Below are 14,699 nucleotides of genomic sequence, written 5' to 3' on the forward strand. Positions count from 1 at the left end.
TGTAATACTGTATGTTTATTGGCAGCTTGTACATGAGCTCTGCCACTAAATAGAATATATCTGTATGGTGTTCTAAAGTGACAGTAGATTCTTAAAATGCAATACTTACCATGTGCCTCTTTCCCTCCATCTTCTAAGCAGTTCCATTCTGGGATGAATTCTGAAGTTGTGCCTTCTAAGTGTTGTTTCTTTTGGAAATTGTCCTTGACCAACACATGTCCTGTGTCCTGTATTTCACCTTCCTTTGCTGTAAAGTCTTTTATTCTTCTTATATCAATGACTTCTTTGGAAGCCATGCCAATATCTTCTTCCTGTTGATACAGGAAATTACCCGCGGAAACTTTTTGTTTTAAATATATATATGTATTTTGTAAAAGAGGAAACAGGCCTGCCCCAACAGGAAAATGACAACAGTAAAATGTGACAGAGATTCTAAACCAATGGTTCTTAACCCATGTTCGTTTGAACCCCAAGAGTTCGGTGAGTCAGCCTCAGGGGTTCGACGGAGGTGTGTGTGTACATTCCGTTTTTGTGTGACATTCCTGTTTTAATTGGTTTTGTTCTTTGAGTACAGTGATTTTATGTGCAACTGACGCATGGTACATTGTGTGCACTAATAAAACATATATTTATGTATTTGGAAAAAAAATGTTTTCAAGCCATAAAGAGTTCGGTCTACGAATGGTTTTGTGAATGCATGTATGAAACTTGTGGGGTTTTGCAGCTCCAATAAGGTTAAGAACCACGGTTCTAAACATTTCCCACTCGTTCTATAATGCAAGGCAAAACTAATTGAGGAAGAACATCAAAAGACACTGGAAGAACATTTGGCAATCCAGATCACAATAGCAGTACTCAGAAAGGTGTGTTTTTTATGTTGAAATGCACTAATAAAGATCAGGAAGGCAGAAGGGCATTAATGCACACAGATTTTGGAGCTTTAGTAGAGACAAGACACAGAACATTCATATTGTGCTTTTCTCCTGGTGGACTCAAAGTGGCACAGCTGCCGCCACTAGAGCATGCTCAGTAGGCAGTAGCAGCGTTGGGGAGTCTTGCTCAAGATCTCCTTACTGAGTATGTGTTTTTTTACTAAACAGGAAGAGCTGAGGTTCAAACCCAGGTCACCTGTATCAGAGACAGAGCCCTTAATAGTAGGTTATCAAGCCAAAGTAAAAACATAAAGCAGAAGGAAAAGTCAAGCTATAAAAAAAATCATGATGGCCGGAGTCAGACATGGCCGTATCCCTCAATAAGTAGTCATTGTTCTCCCATAAAGTAACTCCTCCACCGCTGCAGTTACCTGACTCACACAGACCTGACCCATGCTTTCTTGTACTACTAAATCTTCTTATGAAAATACTGCGATCCACTGGAAAAGTCCCACACCCACAGAATCAGGGGACCGCAATTACAAAAGGCTCACTCCACCTTGATCAGTAATACTCAATTCAATCACTGCGCATACTTCAATCCCTTTAAAATCATAAAAGCATATAGTGCCCAATATTGCTTGCGTCAGGCTATAGCTCACACCTCGTGCTGCACACCAGGGGGTAGTGCCACCACCCTATAGGGGAATTGTAACAGGTCCCCCCCTCCGTGCCCGCACTCACCGAAAGAGCGTCTTGCTCTATTGCGTATCAGACCAAACTGCTTTGCCAGCCAAAGAGATTCAAGCAGATGATAAAAAACACATCCATTTATTGGAATAAAAGCATCAGCAGGCTTACAGTTCCAAGGGTACAAGATTCAGCTCCACCGCGGAAGGGTGGGCAGTATAGATGATGTAGTAATAAGAACTATATATTTTTTGGTACTAGTATAGAGGAAGCACTGCTATTTTAATCACAGTGATACTGGGTAAGTAAAATGAATTGAATGGGTGACATTATTGGAGGGAGCAATGTCACTACTAAGGTTTATATAATAATGATCACTGACTCAATCATTTGGTAGAAATATTGTGGATCTGTCGCTTTAATTGATAAGGATGGCGCACTGTTGCCAATTGAAGTGGGAATGTGCAATGGGGTGAGGGGGGGGGGGAGTATAAATTAGTAATATATGTGTTATGCATTATGGTAATATTCATTATTTAGATATTATGGTGAATACTAGAAGGATTGCATGTGTATGGGCTGATTATGATGATTATAATGAGGGGTGTCGTATCACAGAGTAATGTGAAGCGCTGGGTGCCCTATTGATATATAACCAGGTTGTGGCTTTTAGTGTTTTAGTACTAATATTTTATGGTAATATGTCTCATGTTTAAATATGTTTTTGTAATTTCGGCTGCACGGCGGATATACTGAGCCAGCACGCTTTGATGGTAACCTAGCAGCAAGAGAGGGCGTGGTTGCAGGTGGAGCCAGGGCGGGGGGAACGCCATGCAGCCTTAAGAGTCTTGCGTCAATGCTGCCCTCCAGCCCCTGAATAAGTCACGGAGTGTGACGAAACGCGTAGGGCGGAGTCGGAGGAGCACATTGACGTAATCCAGAAGCAGGACAAGCAGTGGGAGCGAGTGGCTCTAGATCATTCGCGGTGGAGCTGAAACTTATACCCTTGCAACTGTAAGCCTGCGGATGCTTTTATTCCAATAAATGGATGTGTTTTTTATCATCTGCTTGAATCTCTTTGGCTGGCAAAGCAGTTTGGTCTGATACGCAATAGAGCAAGACGCTCTTCCGGTGAGTGCGGGCACGGAGGGGGGGACCTGTTACAATTCCCCTATAGGGTGGTGGCACTACCTCCTGGTGTGCAGCACGAGGTGTGAGCTATAGCCTGACGCAAGCAATATTGGGCACTATATGCTTTTATGATTTTACAGGGATTGAAGTATGCGCAGTGATTGAATTGAGCTTTCTTGTACTACTATTAAAGTGCACATTCTGAACATAAATGTGAGCAAAAATATTTTACTAAGATTTTCACAATAAATGGGGTGGAATCAAAGGAACTGCTTGTGGACAAAAGGTAGCGGGCAGCAAGTCAATGAGATGCAAATCTGACTTGCATGCACATTTTCTGTAAATTGTATGCAGCTTGGTATTGGGCCAATAAAAATTGACATGAAGTACAATTGGCAAGACAGAGTTATTTGCATCTCATTGACCATCTCTGGTGGCCAAAGGTTCTTGCTTCAGTTCTGGGAGCAAAATCAATAAATCGTGACATTTGTGTTATGTAATTAGAAGAAAGTTTGGAGGTGGTTTCATAGATTTTAATCTAAACAAAAAATCTGCTTTATTTATAGTTGTGGTCTTGATTGTAGACAACAATATGTAAAGGAGCATTGCAAAGCACAATTCATGACCAAAGGGTATAGCAATCTTCTATAACAGTGTAAAAACTAATGGGTATGGATGCAATAAATTATGTAAAATATCAAATCAATAAATCAAATAACATTTAGGCCCATATGCAATTCACTTCTTCTCTTGAGTTTTCTCCTAGGTGATATTTTTACAACTTGTGATAAAATGTCTTTGAAGTCACCAGCATACAAGAAAAAACTCAAAATAAATTTGATAGAACTTTTTACCAACTTTTGGGTACATTTTCAATTGTAAAATGCTGAAAATTTAGTTTACAGAGAAGATGAAAATTATCTCCTAGGAGATAACTCGGTGAAAAAAATTAATTGCATATGGGCCTTAGTGTTATGTTTCTTGAATAGTTTTAGAAATTCTGAGTGATTACATTTTTGTTTCCTGCAGTTGCTGATTAGTAACCAGATGCACAGGAGAGATTGTGTTGTTTATGCTTCTTCCTTCATGTCTATTTTGTCTACTTTGTACTTTATTATTAACCCTTTTGTAGCCAATTTATTTAGAGGCTTGCAAGTGCTCCAGGCCAATTTATTTGAGCACATTTTGTTATTTCTTATTGCTACTAATTAGTACTGCTGTAATGCGTATTTATGGTCACTAGGGGGCAGTGTAAGACAATAACAGAGGACTTCTGCTTTTAGTCTCTCTATTTTCTGCTAACAGAGAGACATCAAAGCATTCCAAGAATTTACAGCACAATGAGCTCTGCTGACTGAGGTCAAAAGCAGCACAATTATCTCAAAATTCCTTTAAAGCTGCTAATGGGTTAAACATATGCAGAATATATACTGTAAACCTTAATCATACAAACATATCTCTATCTTTGTATGTCTATCTATCTATCTGCCTCGATAATGTCATGGATTGAAGTCTCATGATTTACCTCTTCCGAAGGAGTTGGAGAAGTTATGTTTAATGGCATGGTTGCTGTTCGTTCCTTATCTGGCATGGATCTTTCGTGGTTGCTTTGAGAATGTACTGTGGGATCACCTAAAAAATAAGTGAATTCATTTTTTTCATGTTAGAAATAATTAAGACTTTCATTAGGCAGTAAACTATTCAACTTGACAAATACTGTAAGGATTTATTTGTTCATGTCACTTGGAATGTGGCTTGTAAGGAAGAAAACTCTCAGCAGCCATTTTGTTTGTGTCCTGTCCTCATCAGAAGCCATTTTGTTGCTGAGATGCCATTTTGTCTTGTTTCTAGTTAAGTTAGAGAAAACATGTTTTTGAGTTTTATTCTACATTACAGATAGTTGAGTCATAAGCGCATGATGTTTACAGTAGAGCAATGGCATGACATCATGTCATGTCCAGGAGTGGGCTTGTACTAGTTACGCATCTGTCGGGTCACAGCGGCCCATTGCTGTGAGTTGGACACGTGACAGAGGGTGTTACTTTACTCAACCTGCTGGGCGTTTTGATTATGCGCAGCCGTACGGCCGCGCATAGTTTTTAATATCTAATTTTTTTTAAATCATGTAGCTAGCCTAGCGCTAGCTACATGATACCCCCCTCCATGCCGTATCCCTCCCACCCATCTGATCGCCGCCAGCGCCTATGGCCGTCAGGAAATCCCGTTCTGAACGGGATTTCCTTGAGGGCTTCCCCTGTCACCATGGCAACAAGCGGAGTGACGTCATCGTCGTTGTGACGTCACAGGGACTCCCGATCCACCCCATAGCGCAGCCTGGTGGCTATTGGCCAGGCTGCGCATGGGGTCTGCGGGAGGCCCTCTTTCGCGTCGGGTAGCAGCGGATCGGCGGTGAGTGGTGGCGATCGGGTAGGACACGCAGCAAGCAAAGTGCTTGCTGCGTGTTTGAAAAAAAATTATTAAAATTGGCCCAGCAGGGCCTGAGCGGTGGCCTCCGGCGTCTCTGGACGAGCCTAGCTCGTCCAGAACGCTAGGGAGGTTAACCGTTGCTGGTTATGTGAAGGATTGATTATGTCATTGTTTTACTGTGTTCCTTACTGGTTATTTAATGGTAACTTGTCTCTAAATGATTAGATGATCATATCTGGTAAGAATATAAACCCAGATTTTTTTCCTCATTAAATTGAATTTGTGACATCTCATCTAAGGTGGGATGTATGTATTCCCAAGTGCTTAATATATACAGCTGCCAGGACGAGAGTGCCGATTGAACCTCATTTCCTAACATGGTTAAATGTCTGAACTCCAATATTTCCCTTTGTTTGCACTGTTGCTGGCCAATCAAAGGATTTTTCTATATTTAATTTGCCATCTCTGGGCATACATGGCACAGATTGTTTAGTGTCTGGTGGATCTGCTTCTTTTTGTTTCCGCTGTCTTCTATGCCACTGAGAAGTTTTCAGTGAGGGTCTGTGGCGTCTTCAAGGCAATTCACCCTGCTGCTTCCAGCAACGGAAACCACTGGAAAGGTAACATGGAAGTGACCTTGTAAATCTAAACCACTCCTCTTAACTTCCTATTGGCTGATAGACGGAAGAATGTGGTGGCTATCTTGAAAGACGCAGCTGGAGGGTCACATCAGGCATAAGGAAAAAATCATCTGTCTGGAAGGAGTACTGGCAGGAGCCTACTTGCAGTGGTTTCAGAACATTATTTTCTCTCTGCACATAATTTGTTTTATCCCCAGAATTCTGTTGCAAAGTATTTATTGGGTGTTCCTATTTTACATGTATTAAATTTACATGCATTTGAAATAACAGGATTAGATGGGTAAACTTCTTTATTTGCATTGCATCACTTATTTAAGATAACATGAAATGTAGGTATACTGGACATGCTGAAAGGTATACTCACTAGATTCACCTCAACCAAAGTGCCTGTTTAAGGCTATCTTGGGTGAGAATCTAACATGTGAACAGGTGGGCAGCAGGTAAAATGCGCACATGATAAGCGCCGCTAAAAATGTCACCACTTCCAGTGCTGGCAACAAAGAGTTAACAGCTGAACAATAGGGATGCTTATGTCTGTGCAAACTCATGGAGAAGCATGTGATCAGTTTGGACACCTGATGCATTTTCAAAGCTTTCATTTTCTGTAACCATATCCTGCTTTAGAACACAAAACAAATGTAACTAAAGGTGACGCTTAACAATACAATTCTCCGGATGATCGATCGTCCTATTCAATCATACTATCGATTGTAAATGATCATTTTGACCTACTAATGGAAGGAGAGCTTCTATCCAATTCGATCAGCTTGATAGAATCAATCAAAAAAACAGATCGAATCCATTAATCTGATCGAATTGGATAGCAACTTTCCTTCAATTAGTGAATCCGAATGATTGTTTCCAATCATTATTGTGATCAAATCAGACGATCGGTCATTCGGCGGATTGTATTGTTACAGAGGAATAGTAGTAAAAATAACGTAATTAATACATTGTTTATTTTTTTTTTACAATATTCCCTTATAAATTAATAAATCAATGTTTGCCCATTATAAAATATTTCTTCTTCCTGATTCACATTCTGAAATGTATCACTGGTGGTGACATCTTTAGTTCTGCCAGGTGATCTGTACAGAATGATCGTTACTGAGAGTTCTATGCACAGAGTGAAATATAGCTTTCTTGGCAGTTGCCAAAAGCAGTTATTTCCCACAATGCAATAAGGTTCACAGACAGCAAACTGTCAGGAGCATGGTCATGACATCGCATTGTGGGAGGGGTTTCACCACAATATCAGCCATACAGACCCCCCTGAGGATCTATTCAACAAAAGATTTCTTGTGGGAAAGGGGGTATCAGCTACTGATTGGGATGAAGTTCAATCCTTGGTTAAATTTCCTCTTTAATGGACACATTTACACTAACCCCTTCCGCAACACAATTGCTTGTGTCAACTGTTCTATAAAGGTTTTTTTGGGGTAGTTTACTTCCTATGAAATTTCATTGGTTAGAAAGGTGCTGTAATAATGACCTGGGATTCCTCTGAATATAAAATAGTCATTGGCCTCAATTCAGTAAGCTTATCTCCTGTCTTTAATAACTCTTGTAGAGTTGTTACCATGGTGATAAGGCATGTAGTATTCAGGAAACATTTTACCTCAGGCAAACCTAAAGTTAACTCTTCTGTCTTTAAGTTAACTCTTTAATCCTTAAAATAACTCCAGAGTTAAAGACAGGCTGTTCATTAACTGCATGTGAAAATAACTACAGAGGAGGTAAATTAACTACAGAGGAGGTAAATTAACTACAGAAGAGGTAACGTAAGGAATGAAGAGATAAAATAACTCTCTCAATGTGTGGAGGTAAGTTTTCTCTTGCCTTATTATCTCCAGCATGATCTTAGTGAATTGAGGCCATTGGCCTCAATTCACTAAGATCATGCTGGAGATAATAAGGCAAGAGAAAACTTACCTCCACACAGTAAGAGAGTTATCTTATCTCTTTATTCCTTACGTTACCTCCTCTGTAGTTAATTTACCTCCTCTGTACTTAATTTAACTCTTCTGTAGTTAAGTTACCTCCTCTGTAGTTATTTTCACACGCAGTTAATGAACAGCCTGTCTTTAACTCTGGAGTTATTTTAAGGATTGAAGAGTTAACGTAAAGACAGAAGAGTTAACTTTAGGTTTGCCTGAGGTAAAATGTTTCCTGAATACTACATGCCTTATCACCATGGTAACAACTCTAGAAGAGTTATTAAAGACATGAGATAGGCTTAGTGAATTGATGCCATTGTCTGTTCTGCCCTATTTACTTTGCCAACTTTGAAACAAAGAGATGGGTTGGGAGTTGTGCGTATGTGAAATGAGCATTTGCACTCCTCTAGTCTTTCTGAATGGATTTATTTTTCAAGCAGGTTTAAAGCACATGCAGAGATAACATGACTGTTCTGTCTGCTCATTCATGCAACACTTTTCAGCTTGAGAAAGCACATTTCACAACTCGTGATCTGACTTGTTTCTATACATGTAGAGGCCCAGCAACCTGACATAGCCAGCTACTGCTCCTCCCACCCAGCTTCCTTATCAGCTCTGCTTCCTCTTTCTTCTCTTCATTACATTCTTGCTTAACTCTTTCTGAACCTCTCTATTACAACTGTCACAGCAGGTAAATGGACTAAATTTGTAAGCAATATCCTGTATACATTTTATTTCCCTAATGATTTATGAGTTTTAATTGTAAAGTAACCTAAGTTCTAACTAAATTAACCATCTGAATTCCCATTTCCATGCAATAAAGCCACTGAATGTGTGTAATGGGTTCACCACTTCAGCCCCCTATCAGACATCAGTTATCAGCGCTGCTACTATTCATTCACCAATAACTTTATTTACTACTTATACACCTAAATGATCTATGTATTGTTTTTTTCAGGACAAATTAGGCTTTTAGTGGGCATTTACCTTATTTTCTATGAATTTTAAAGGGAAAGCATGGAAAAAAAACACTATTTCTCCAATTACATCTATTTTAGCTTTACAATAAACAGTGCTAACTATAAGTTTATCCCACAAATGTTATTTTTTTATCCATCCTGCTTATTACAACATTTAGATTAGCAGTAGGGTATTGCACCGTGTTAGCCATCAGTAAAAGGAAGAAGTTTTAAATCAGGATGATACCATTTATTGGCTAACTAAAAATGAATAAGAATAAGCAAGCTTTCGGCCTTGCAGCCTTCATCTGGCTTACATCCTGTTAGTTTGCAGGCTGGTGGTACAGACAGCTATATACATGCAACATCAAAAGGGAAAACAGATTTTTTTTCAAGCATAAATACATGTCATTAAGATGCCTTAAGTGAAACAGAACATCCAAATGGGGTGAGAAGTTGTTAGCTGAGATAAGGATCCTTGTTTACTCCATGCTCACAGACCTGGGAGTTGGACTGACACAGAGGTATCGTAAATTCTGAGTTCACAAGTTCAGCTTAATAGGTTGAGAAAGAGTTTAAATATCGTCAGCCTCATACCAATATTATAAAACGTTTTTGTCCTTATTCAAGCCCTTGTCCACAGCTTTGAACCAATTTATAAATTTTGTTTCTGCTATTAATCGATCATTTGACGTTTTGAAGCCACCCTTCAGGGCAGTGGCACGAAGAACATACATGCTGTGTCCATTGGACCGAAAGTGTGTAGCAACTGGGAGTTCAGATTCGGTATCGTTAATAGTGTGCCTGTGTCCATTCATATGTTTGCGCAGTTTATCCAGTTTCACCCACGTACATAACATTGGGGCATTTAGCACACATGATCAGATATACCAGATTGGTGGACCCACAGGAAAATTTACCTTGTACTCTGTACTCCTGTTGTGAACCTGGTATCGTTAACCTGTCAGTGGAGTAAATGTGTCTGCAGGTCCCACATCTTTTTTGTCGGCAGGGTGATATTCCGTTTTGTTGAGGCCTATTCAAAGAACGCCTGACAATCATCTGTTTTAGATTGTGTGGTTGCCGATATGACAAGAGGGGAGGTTTAGGGAATATCTTTCTCAAAGATATCTAAAGCTTGATGGTTCTTTGTAATCTAGTCCAGTGCTGATAGCAAAAGGTTTGATACAAAGATTTGACTGATTATTATTGCAGGCGAACCATCAGCTATGGGTATTGCTTTGGTGTACATGTAATAAAGACCGCTACAAAAAGGGTATGGGGAATTGCCGCTAGTAGTATATTAGTTAAATTACCAATATTCTACTACTTAATTCCTTTTGTAAAATATCGGCAATCTAACCTACTCTCACACAGAACCCTCCCTCTACCAATTCCAAACCTTAAGACCTCCCTCTACCAATGCCTAACCCAAAGACCTCCTTCTACCGAACCCTAAGACCTCCCTCTACCAATGCCTAACCCTAAGACCTCCCTTTAACGATGCCTAACACTTAACCCCCCCTCCTCCTAACCTTAACCTACCCCCTCCACAAAATAATTTCACAATTTGCATATTCAATTTTATCGAGCGCCTCAGGGCACCCAAATTTCATATAATAAAAGATGCGTTTTGCAATGAAGAGGGTAAATTTTGGCACCTGCAGGCACTTGGTAGCGGGCTCTGAGGCATGTCGATGTTGTGCGCTAAATTTCATTTTGCAGCAAAGAAGGTCGATTTCCGCATCTGAAGGCACCCGTTAGCGGACTCCGAGGCATGCTAATGCTGTGCGCTCAAATTTCCCCTCTTTGCCGTAAAACTTTTCTTTTATAATAGGTGCCTATGGTGGCACCTTTTTTCCATAAGGGCTCCTGAGCCATTTTTCCTGTTTCCCTGTTTTGTCCTTGATGATATGTCAACTTTCAGAGCGTGCAGAACAAACAAACAGTTTAGTGAAGTGGAGAAAGCTCAACCCTCTATGATCACATGACTGATGTTATACTACAAATATTAAACACATGAATAGAAAAGAATACCTTTGCTTTTATAAAGCTGCATGTCTGGTTTTAAATTTCGATCAACAGGAGGAGGGCCTGTAGTAAACAAATACAAACAATGTGCACAAGATATTATTATATCATTGTAATAAATGTGTCAAGCATACCAAGTATTTGTGGGTAGTCACAAATGTCTTAACCTAACCCTACTCTCGCACAGAATCTTCCCTCTACGAATGCTCAACACAGAACCCTTTCTATACCTGTGCATAAGCCTTTTACCCCCCCCTCACCCTCTTGTGTCGCCAAACCCTTCACCATGCCCCTTTGGTGGTGCCTGAACCCTAAACCCTAATCTGCCCCCTGCTGGAGAGCCATGAATTGTGTCAATGAGAGTAACTTGCTCGCAAGTGCCCAACAAAAGAACGGGTGCCAAGTTTTCCTGCTTTGCAAACCCACAATTTGCATAGCAGGAAAATTCAGCACCCGCTATTTTATCGTGCGCCTCCCTGCGCCCAACTTTACTCTCATTGACACAAATTGTGGCTTTTTGGACCTAATTTAAACCCCCTGGTGTCACCTAACCCTTAAAGTGAATGGGGACCGCATAGAAAAAAAAAATGAAGCAAATACTTACCTAAGGAGAACGAAGGCTCTGATTCATATAGAGCCTTCCGTCTCCTCTCTCGGTGCTCTCCATCCTGCGCTGGCTCCCACCCGTTTCAATCCCCCACCGAAAGGGTATTTGTAAGTCTTCGGGAGCCGTGTCCTCCCGAAGACGTGTGGCTCCATACTGCACACACGTGAGTGTGCAAGAGAGCGTGCTTGCGCAGGCGCAGCACAGAGCCGCCCTTCTTTAGGAGCACTGGGGCTCCCTGAAGACTTCTAAAGCCTCCTTCGGCCGAGTAAAGCAGTATTTGACTAAATTAGTCAAATACTGCTGCCGGGCGAGCCAGCACTGGAACGAGGGGACCAGGAGAGGAGCGGGAAGGCTCTATAGGACCCAGAGCCTTCCCTCTCCTTGGGTAAGTATCCGTCTCATTTTTTTAAATGCGGTTCCCATTCACTTTAACCATCTCCCCCTGGTGGCGTTTAACTCTAACCCCCTTCTGGTGTTGCCTAAACCTTAACCTCCCTCGCCACAGAGTTGTGATTTGTGGAAATGAAGCTTCACGCCCGCTGTGCAATACCACATTTTTCATTACGAAAAGCCTTGGGAGCCACAGTTCAATTCAGTGCTGCATCCCTGCTCCCGGCATCCAAATTTAACCCCTTTGCCACTAATCGGGGCTTTTATAATAGGCTCCTACAGCAGCTGCCTTTTTTCCTGTTTCACTCTCAACCTCAGTTTCTTTGAAGAGCCCTGTAAGTTTAAACAGCTATGCTAAAGCAACATTTATATTTGGAGTTCTACTTCATTTTCACTTTAGACTTTAGCTGACCAAGTTAGTTTTTGCAAACATTTCAAATTGCATTGTTTTGTATGTGTCCTTGAGACTTTGGCAAGCAGCCAAGGATATGGCCTTCAGACAGCATGTTAAATGTTCAAGGTCAGATAATTCTTATCTGTTGTTGAAATTACATGCTGATACTGGCTTGCACCTGCTTGGAAACCACCTTTGTGTAAAATGTATACATTTCTGCTCTTGTAATATTAAAATTTGAGAAAGATACAAGACACCTTGTGTGTGTGTGTGTGTCATGCATTTATTCTCACTGAAGGGGACTGACCATCGGCGGTTCCAGAGTCAGGGATTTTTAATACAGCCTGTCATTAACTCTTCCAACTCCATTTCTGAGGGCTCAAACCCACTAGAAGCCTTTTCTAAGCGCTAGAGATTTGAAAATGTTTTTGCTAATGTAATGCTATGGGGGATTTTTATAAAATCACATCGCTCAAGTGGAATTCCACCCATAGCATTACGTTAGCAAGAGCTTTTCAAATCACAAAGCGCTCAGAAAATCGCTCCTAGTGGATTCCAGGCCTAAATCAATGTTAACATTTCTTGTCCTCCATACACTACTCATGTCCTCTTGTCCTTTGCACAGAGCTGGGGATAAAAGTTAATTTGCCAAATGTTTAACTCATGAGTTACTCATAGCTGAATTTTTTTAAATTTATTTTTTAGAAAAAAAATTCTTTAGTACCTTTATTTTAATGCTGATGCCAATGCTGCAGTCTTGACATTGCTTTGTTCTGCCACTTCTGAAGCAGATCTATGTCCTTTTAAAATTATGTTAAAGGGTTTCTGAACTGAGTGAAATTATTTAAAATAAACACATGATTTACCTGCAAATCAATATTATATACTTACCTTGCCGTCAGTTCCCTTCAGAAGCTCACCATTTTCTCTTGACAACAATCCCTTCCAGTTACAACTAGATCTAGATTCTAGTTGTACTTGTTTTTCCTGAAGCTGAAGGCCTTACAGACCTTCTGTGCATGCGCCAACTCCTTCTTTACGTCTCATCCACCTTGGGTCCATGCATCTCTGCGTTCAAGAGGGCAGTATCACAGGTTCACAGAGCGCTGATTTAGAAGCTGTTGTGGGGTCAGCATCATTTTTAAAATGGTACAGACTAACCAGTAAGCTCATGGTAAACCATGACTCATTGGAGTGTGTGAGGGGCTACAATGGTCCTAAAAGCCCCCTTACTAAAATGCTATGAATACAAAAGTTTGCTTTCTTAAAACAGAAAGAATTTGCTAGCCTATAATTCAGGTTGGAGTGAGCTTAAGATGTCTCCCAGTGCATCACTGATGAATATATGCAAATTAACCATTGTTGCCCTTAGAAGCTAAACACACCTCCAGAACCGCTGGAAAGCAATGATGTGTCAGCTTGTTAATTTGTACAGAGCCATACTAATCCAACATGCATACAGACTGTTTTGGATTGTTTGATCCTCATCAGTGCATGGCAATGGATTAATTTGGCTCTATGGAGTAGGGCTTGTAACACCGAGAGGTACAGACTAACCAGCAAGCTCATGGTGACCCAGAACTCATTGGAGTGTGTAAGGGACTACAATGGTCCTAAAAGCCCCCTTACTAGGATGTTAAGAAAAACAAAAGTTTGCTTTCTTAAAACAGAAAGAATTTGTGATCATTCAGGTTGGAGTGAGCTTGAGATGTCTCCCAGGCATCACTGCTGAATATATGCAAATTAACCATTGCTGCCCTTAGAAGCTAAACAGACCTCCAGAACCGCTGGAATGCAATGATGTGTCCGCTTGTTAACTTGTACAGAGCCATACTAATCCAACATGCATACAGACTGTTTCGGATTGTTTGATCCTCATCAGTGCATGGCATGGATTAATTTGGCTCTATTGAGTAGGGCTTGTAACACCGAGAGGTACAGACTAACCAGCAAGCTCATGGTGACCCAAAACTCATTGGAGTGTGTAAGGGACTACACAATGGTCCTAAAAGCCCCCTTACTAAAATGCTATGAATACAAAAGTTTGCTTTCTTAAAACAGAAAGAATTTGTTATAATAGTTAATTTGCATATATTCAGCAATGACGCACTGGGAGACATCTCAATCTCACTCCAATCTGAATTATAGCAAATTCTTTCTGTTTTAAGAAAGCAAACGTTTGTAATTTTAAAATTGAGAATTTCATCTGTCAAGGTGGATGAACGGAACACCGGAGAGGAGAAAGAGAATGATGAGTGGACAATGTGGGAGGTAAATATAAACTGTGTATGTTTAGTTTATTTTCATTTCAGGTTTGCTGTAAGCATCATGACAGAAGTCATATGATCCCACCTACAACATTAAAACAAAAGCATCCTTTTTTCTTACTCAATTTACAGGTACAGGTTGGGGAAGGTAACCTAGGGCCTTTTGAGCTGAACTTGCAATTCAGGTTTCACGAAGTAGTGACCTCACTCCCTCAAGGTAAAGCAAAATTGGGGGAAGGTGACTACAAATGACACATCACAGTGATTTCCCTAACCAGACAATACAAAGTGCACTCCATACTATTGTGACTCCTGCAACTAAATGGTTTCACAACCAGAGCTTCTACAGAGAG

The 14,699-nt window shown here is 40.5% G+C and overlaps 1 protein-coding gene across 1 annotated transcript in view; it reads right to left on the reverse strand.

Annotated features, from left to right (window-relative positions):
• Window positions 1-14,699, reverse strand: part of LOC137545831 (uncharacterized) — a 114,960-nt gene that overhangs the window by 20,495 nt on the left and 79,766 nt on the right. The window contains exons 8-10 of the mRNA XM_068267513.1: window positions 10,695-10,751; window positions 4,219-4,325; window positions 110-311 (exon numbers count right to left, since the gene is read on the reverse strand). Of these exons, the coding sequence (XP_068123614.1) occupies window positions 110-311; window positions 4,219-4,325; window positions 10,695-10,751 (366 nt within the window). The remainder of the gene's footprint in view (window positions 1-109; window positions 312-4,218; window positions 4,326-10,694; window positions 10,752-14,699) is intronic.

Source organism: Hyperolius riggenbachi, chromosome 1 (assembly GCF_040937935.1).
Source record: "Hyperolius riggenbachi isolate aHypRig1 chromosome 1, aHypRig1.pri, whole genome shotgun sequence".
NCBI lineage: Eukaryota > Metazoa > Chordata > Amphibia > Anura > Hyperoliidae > Hyperolius > Hyperolius riggenbachi.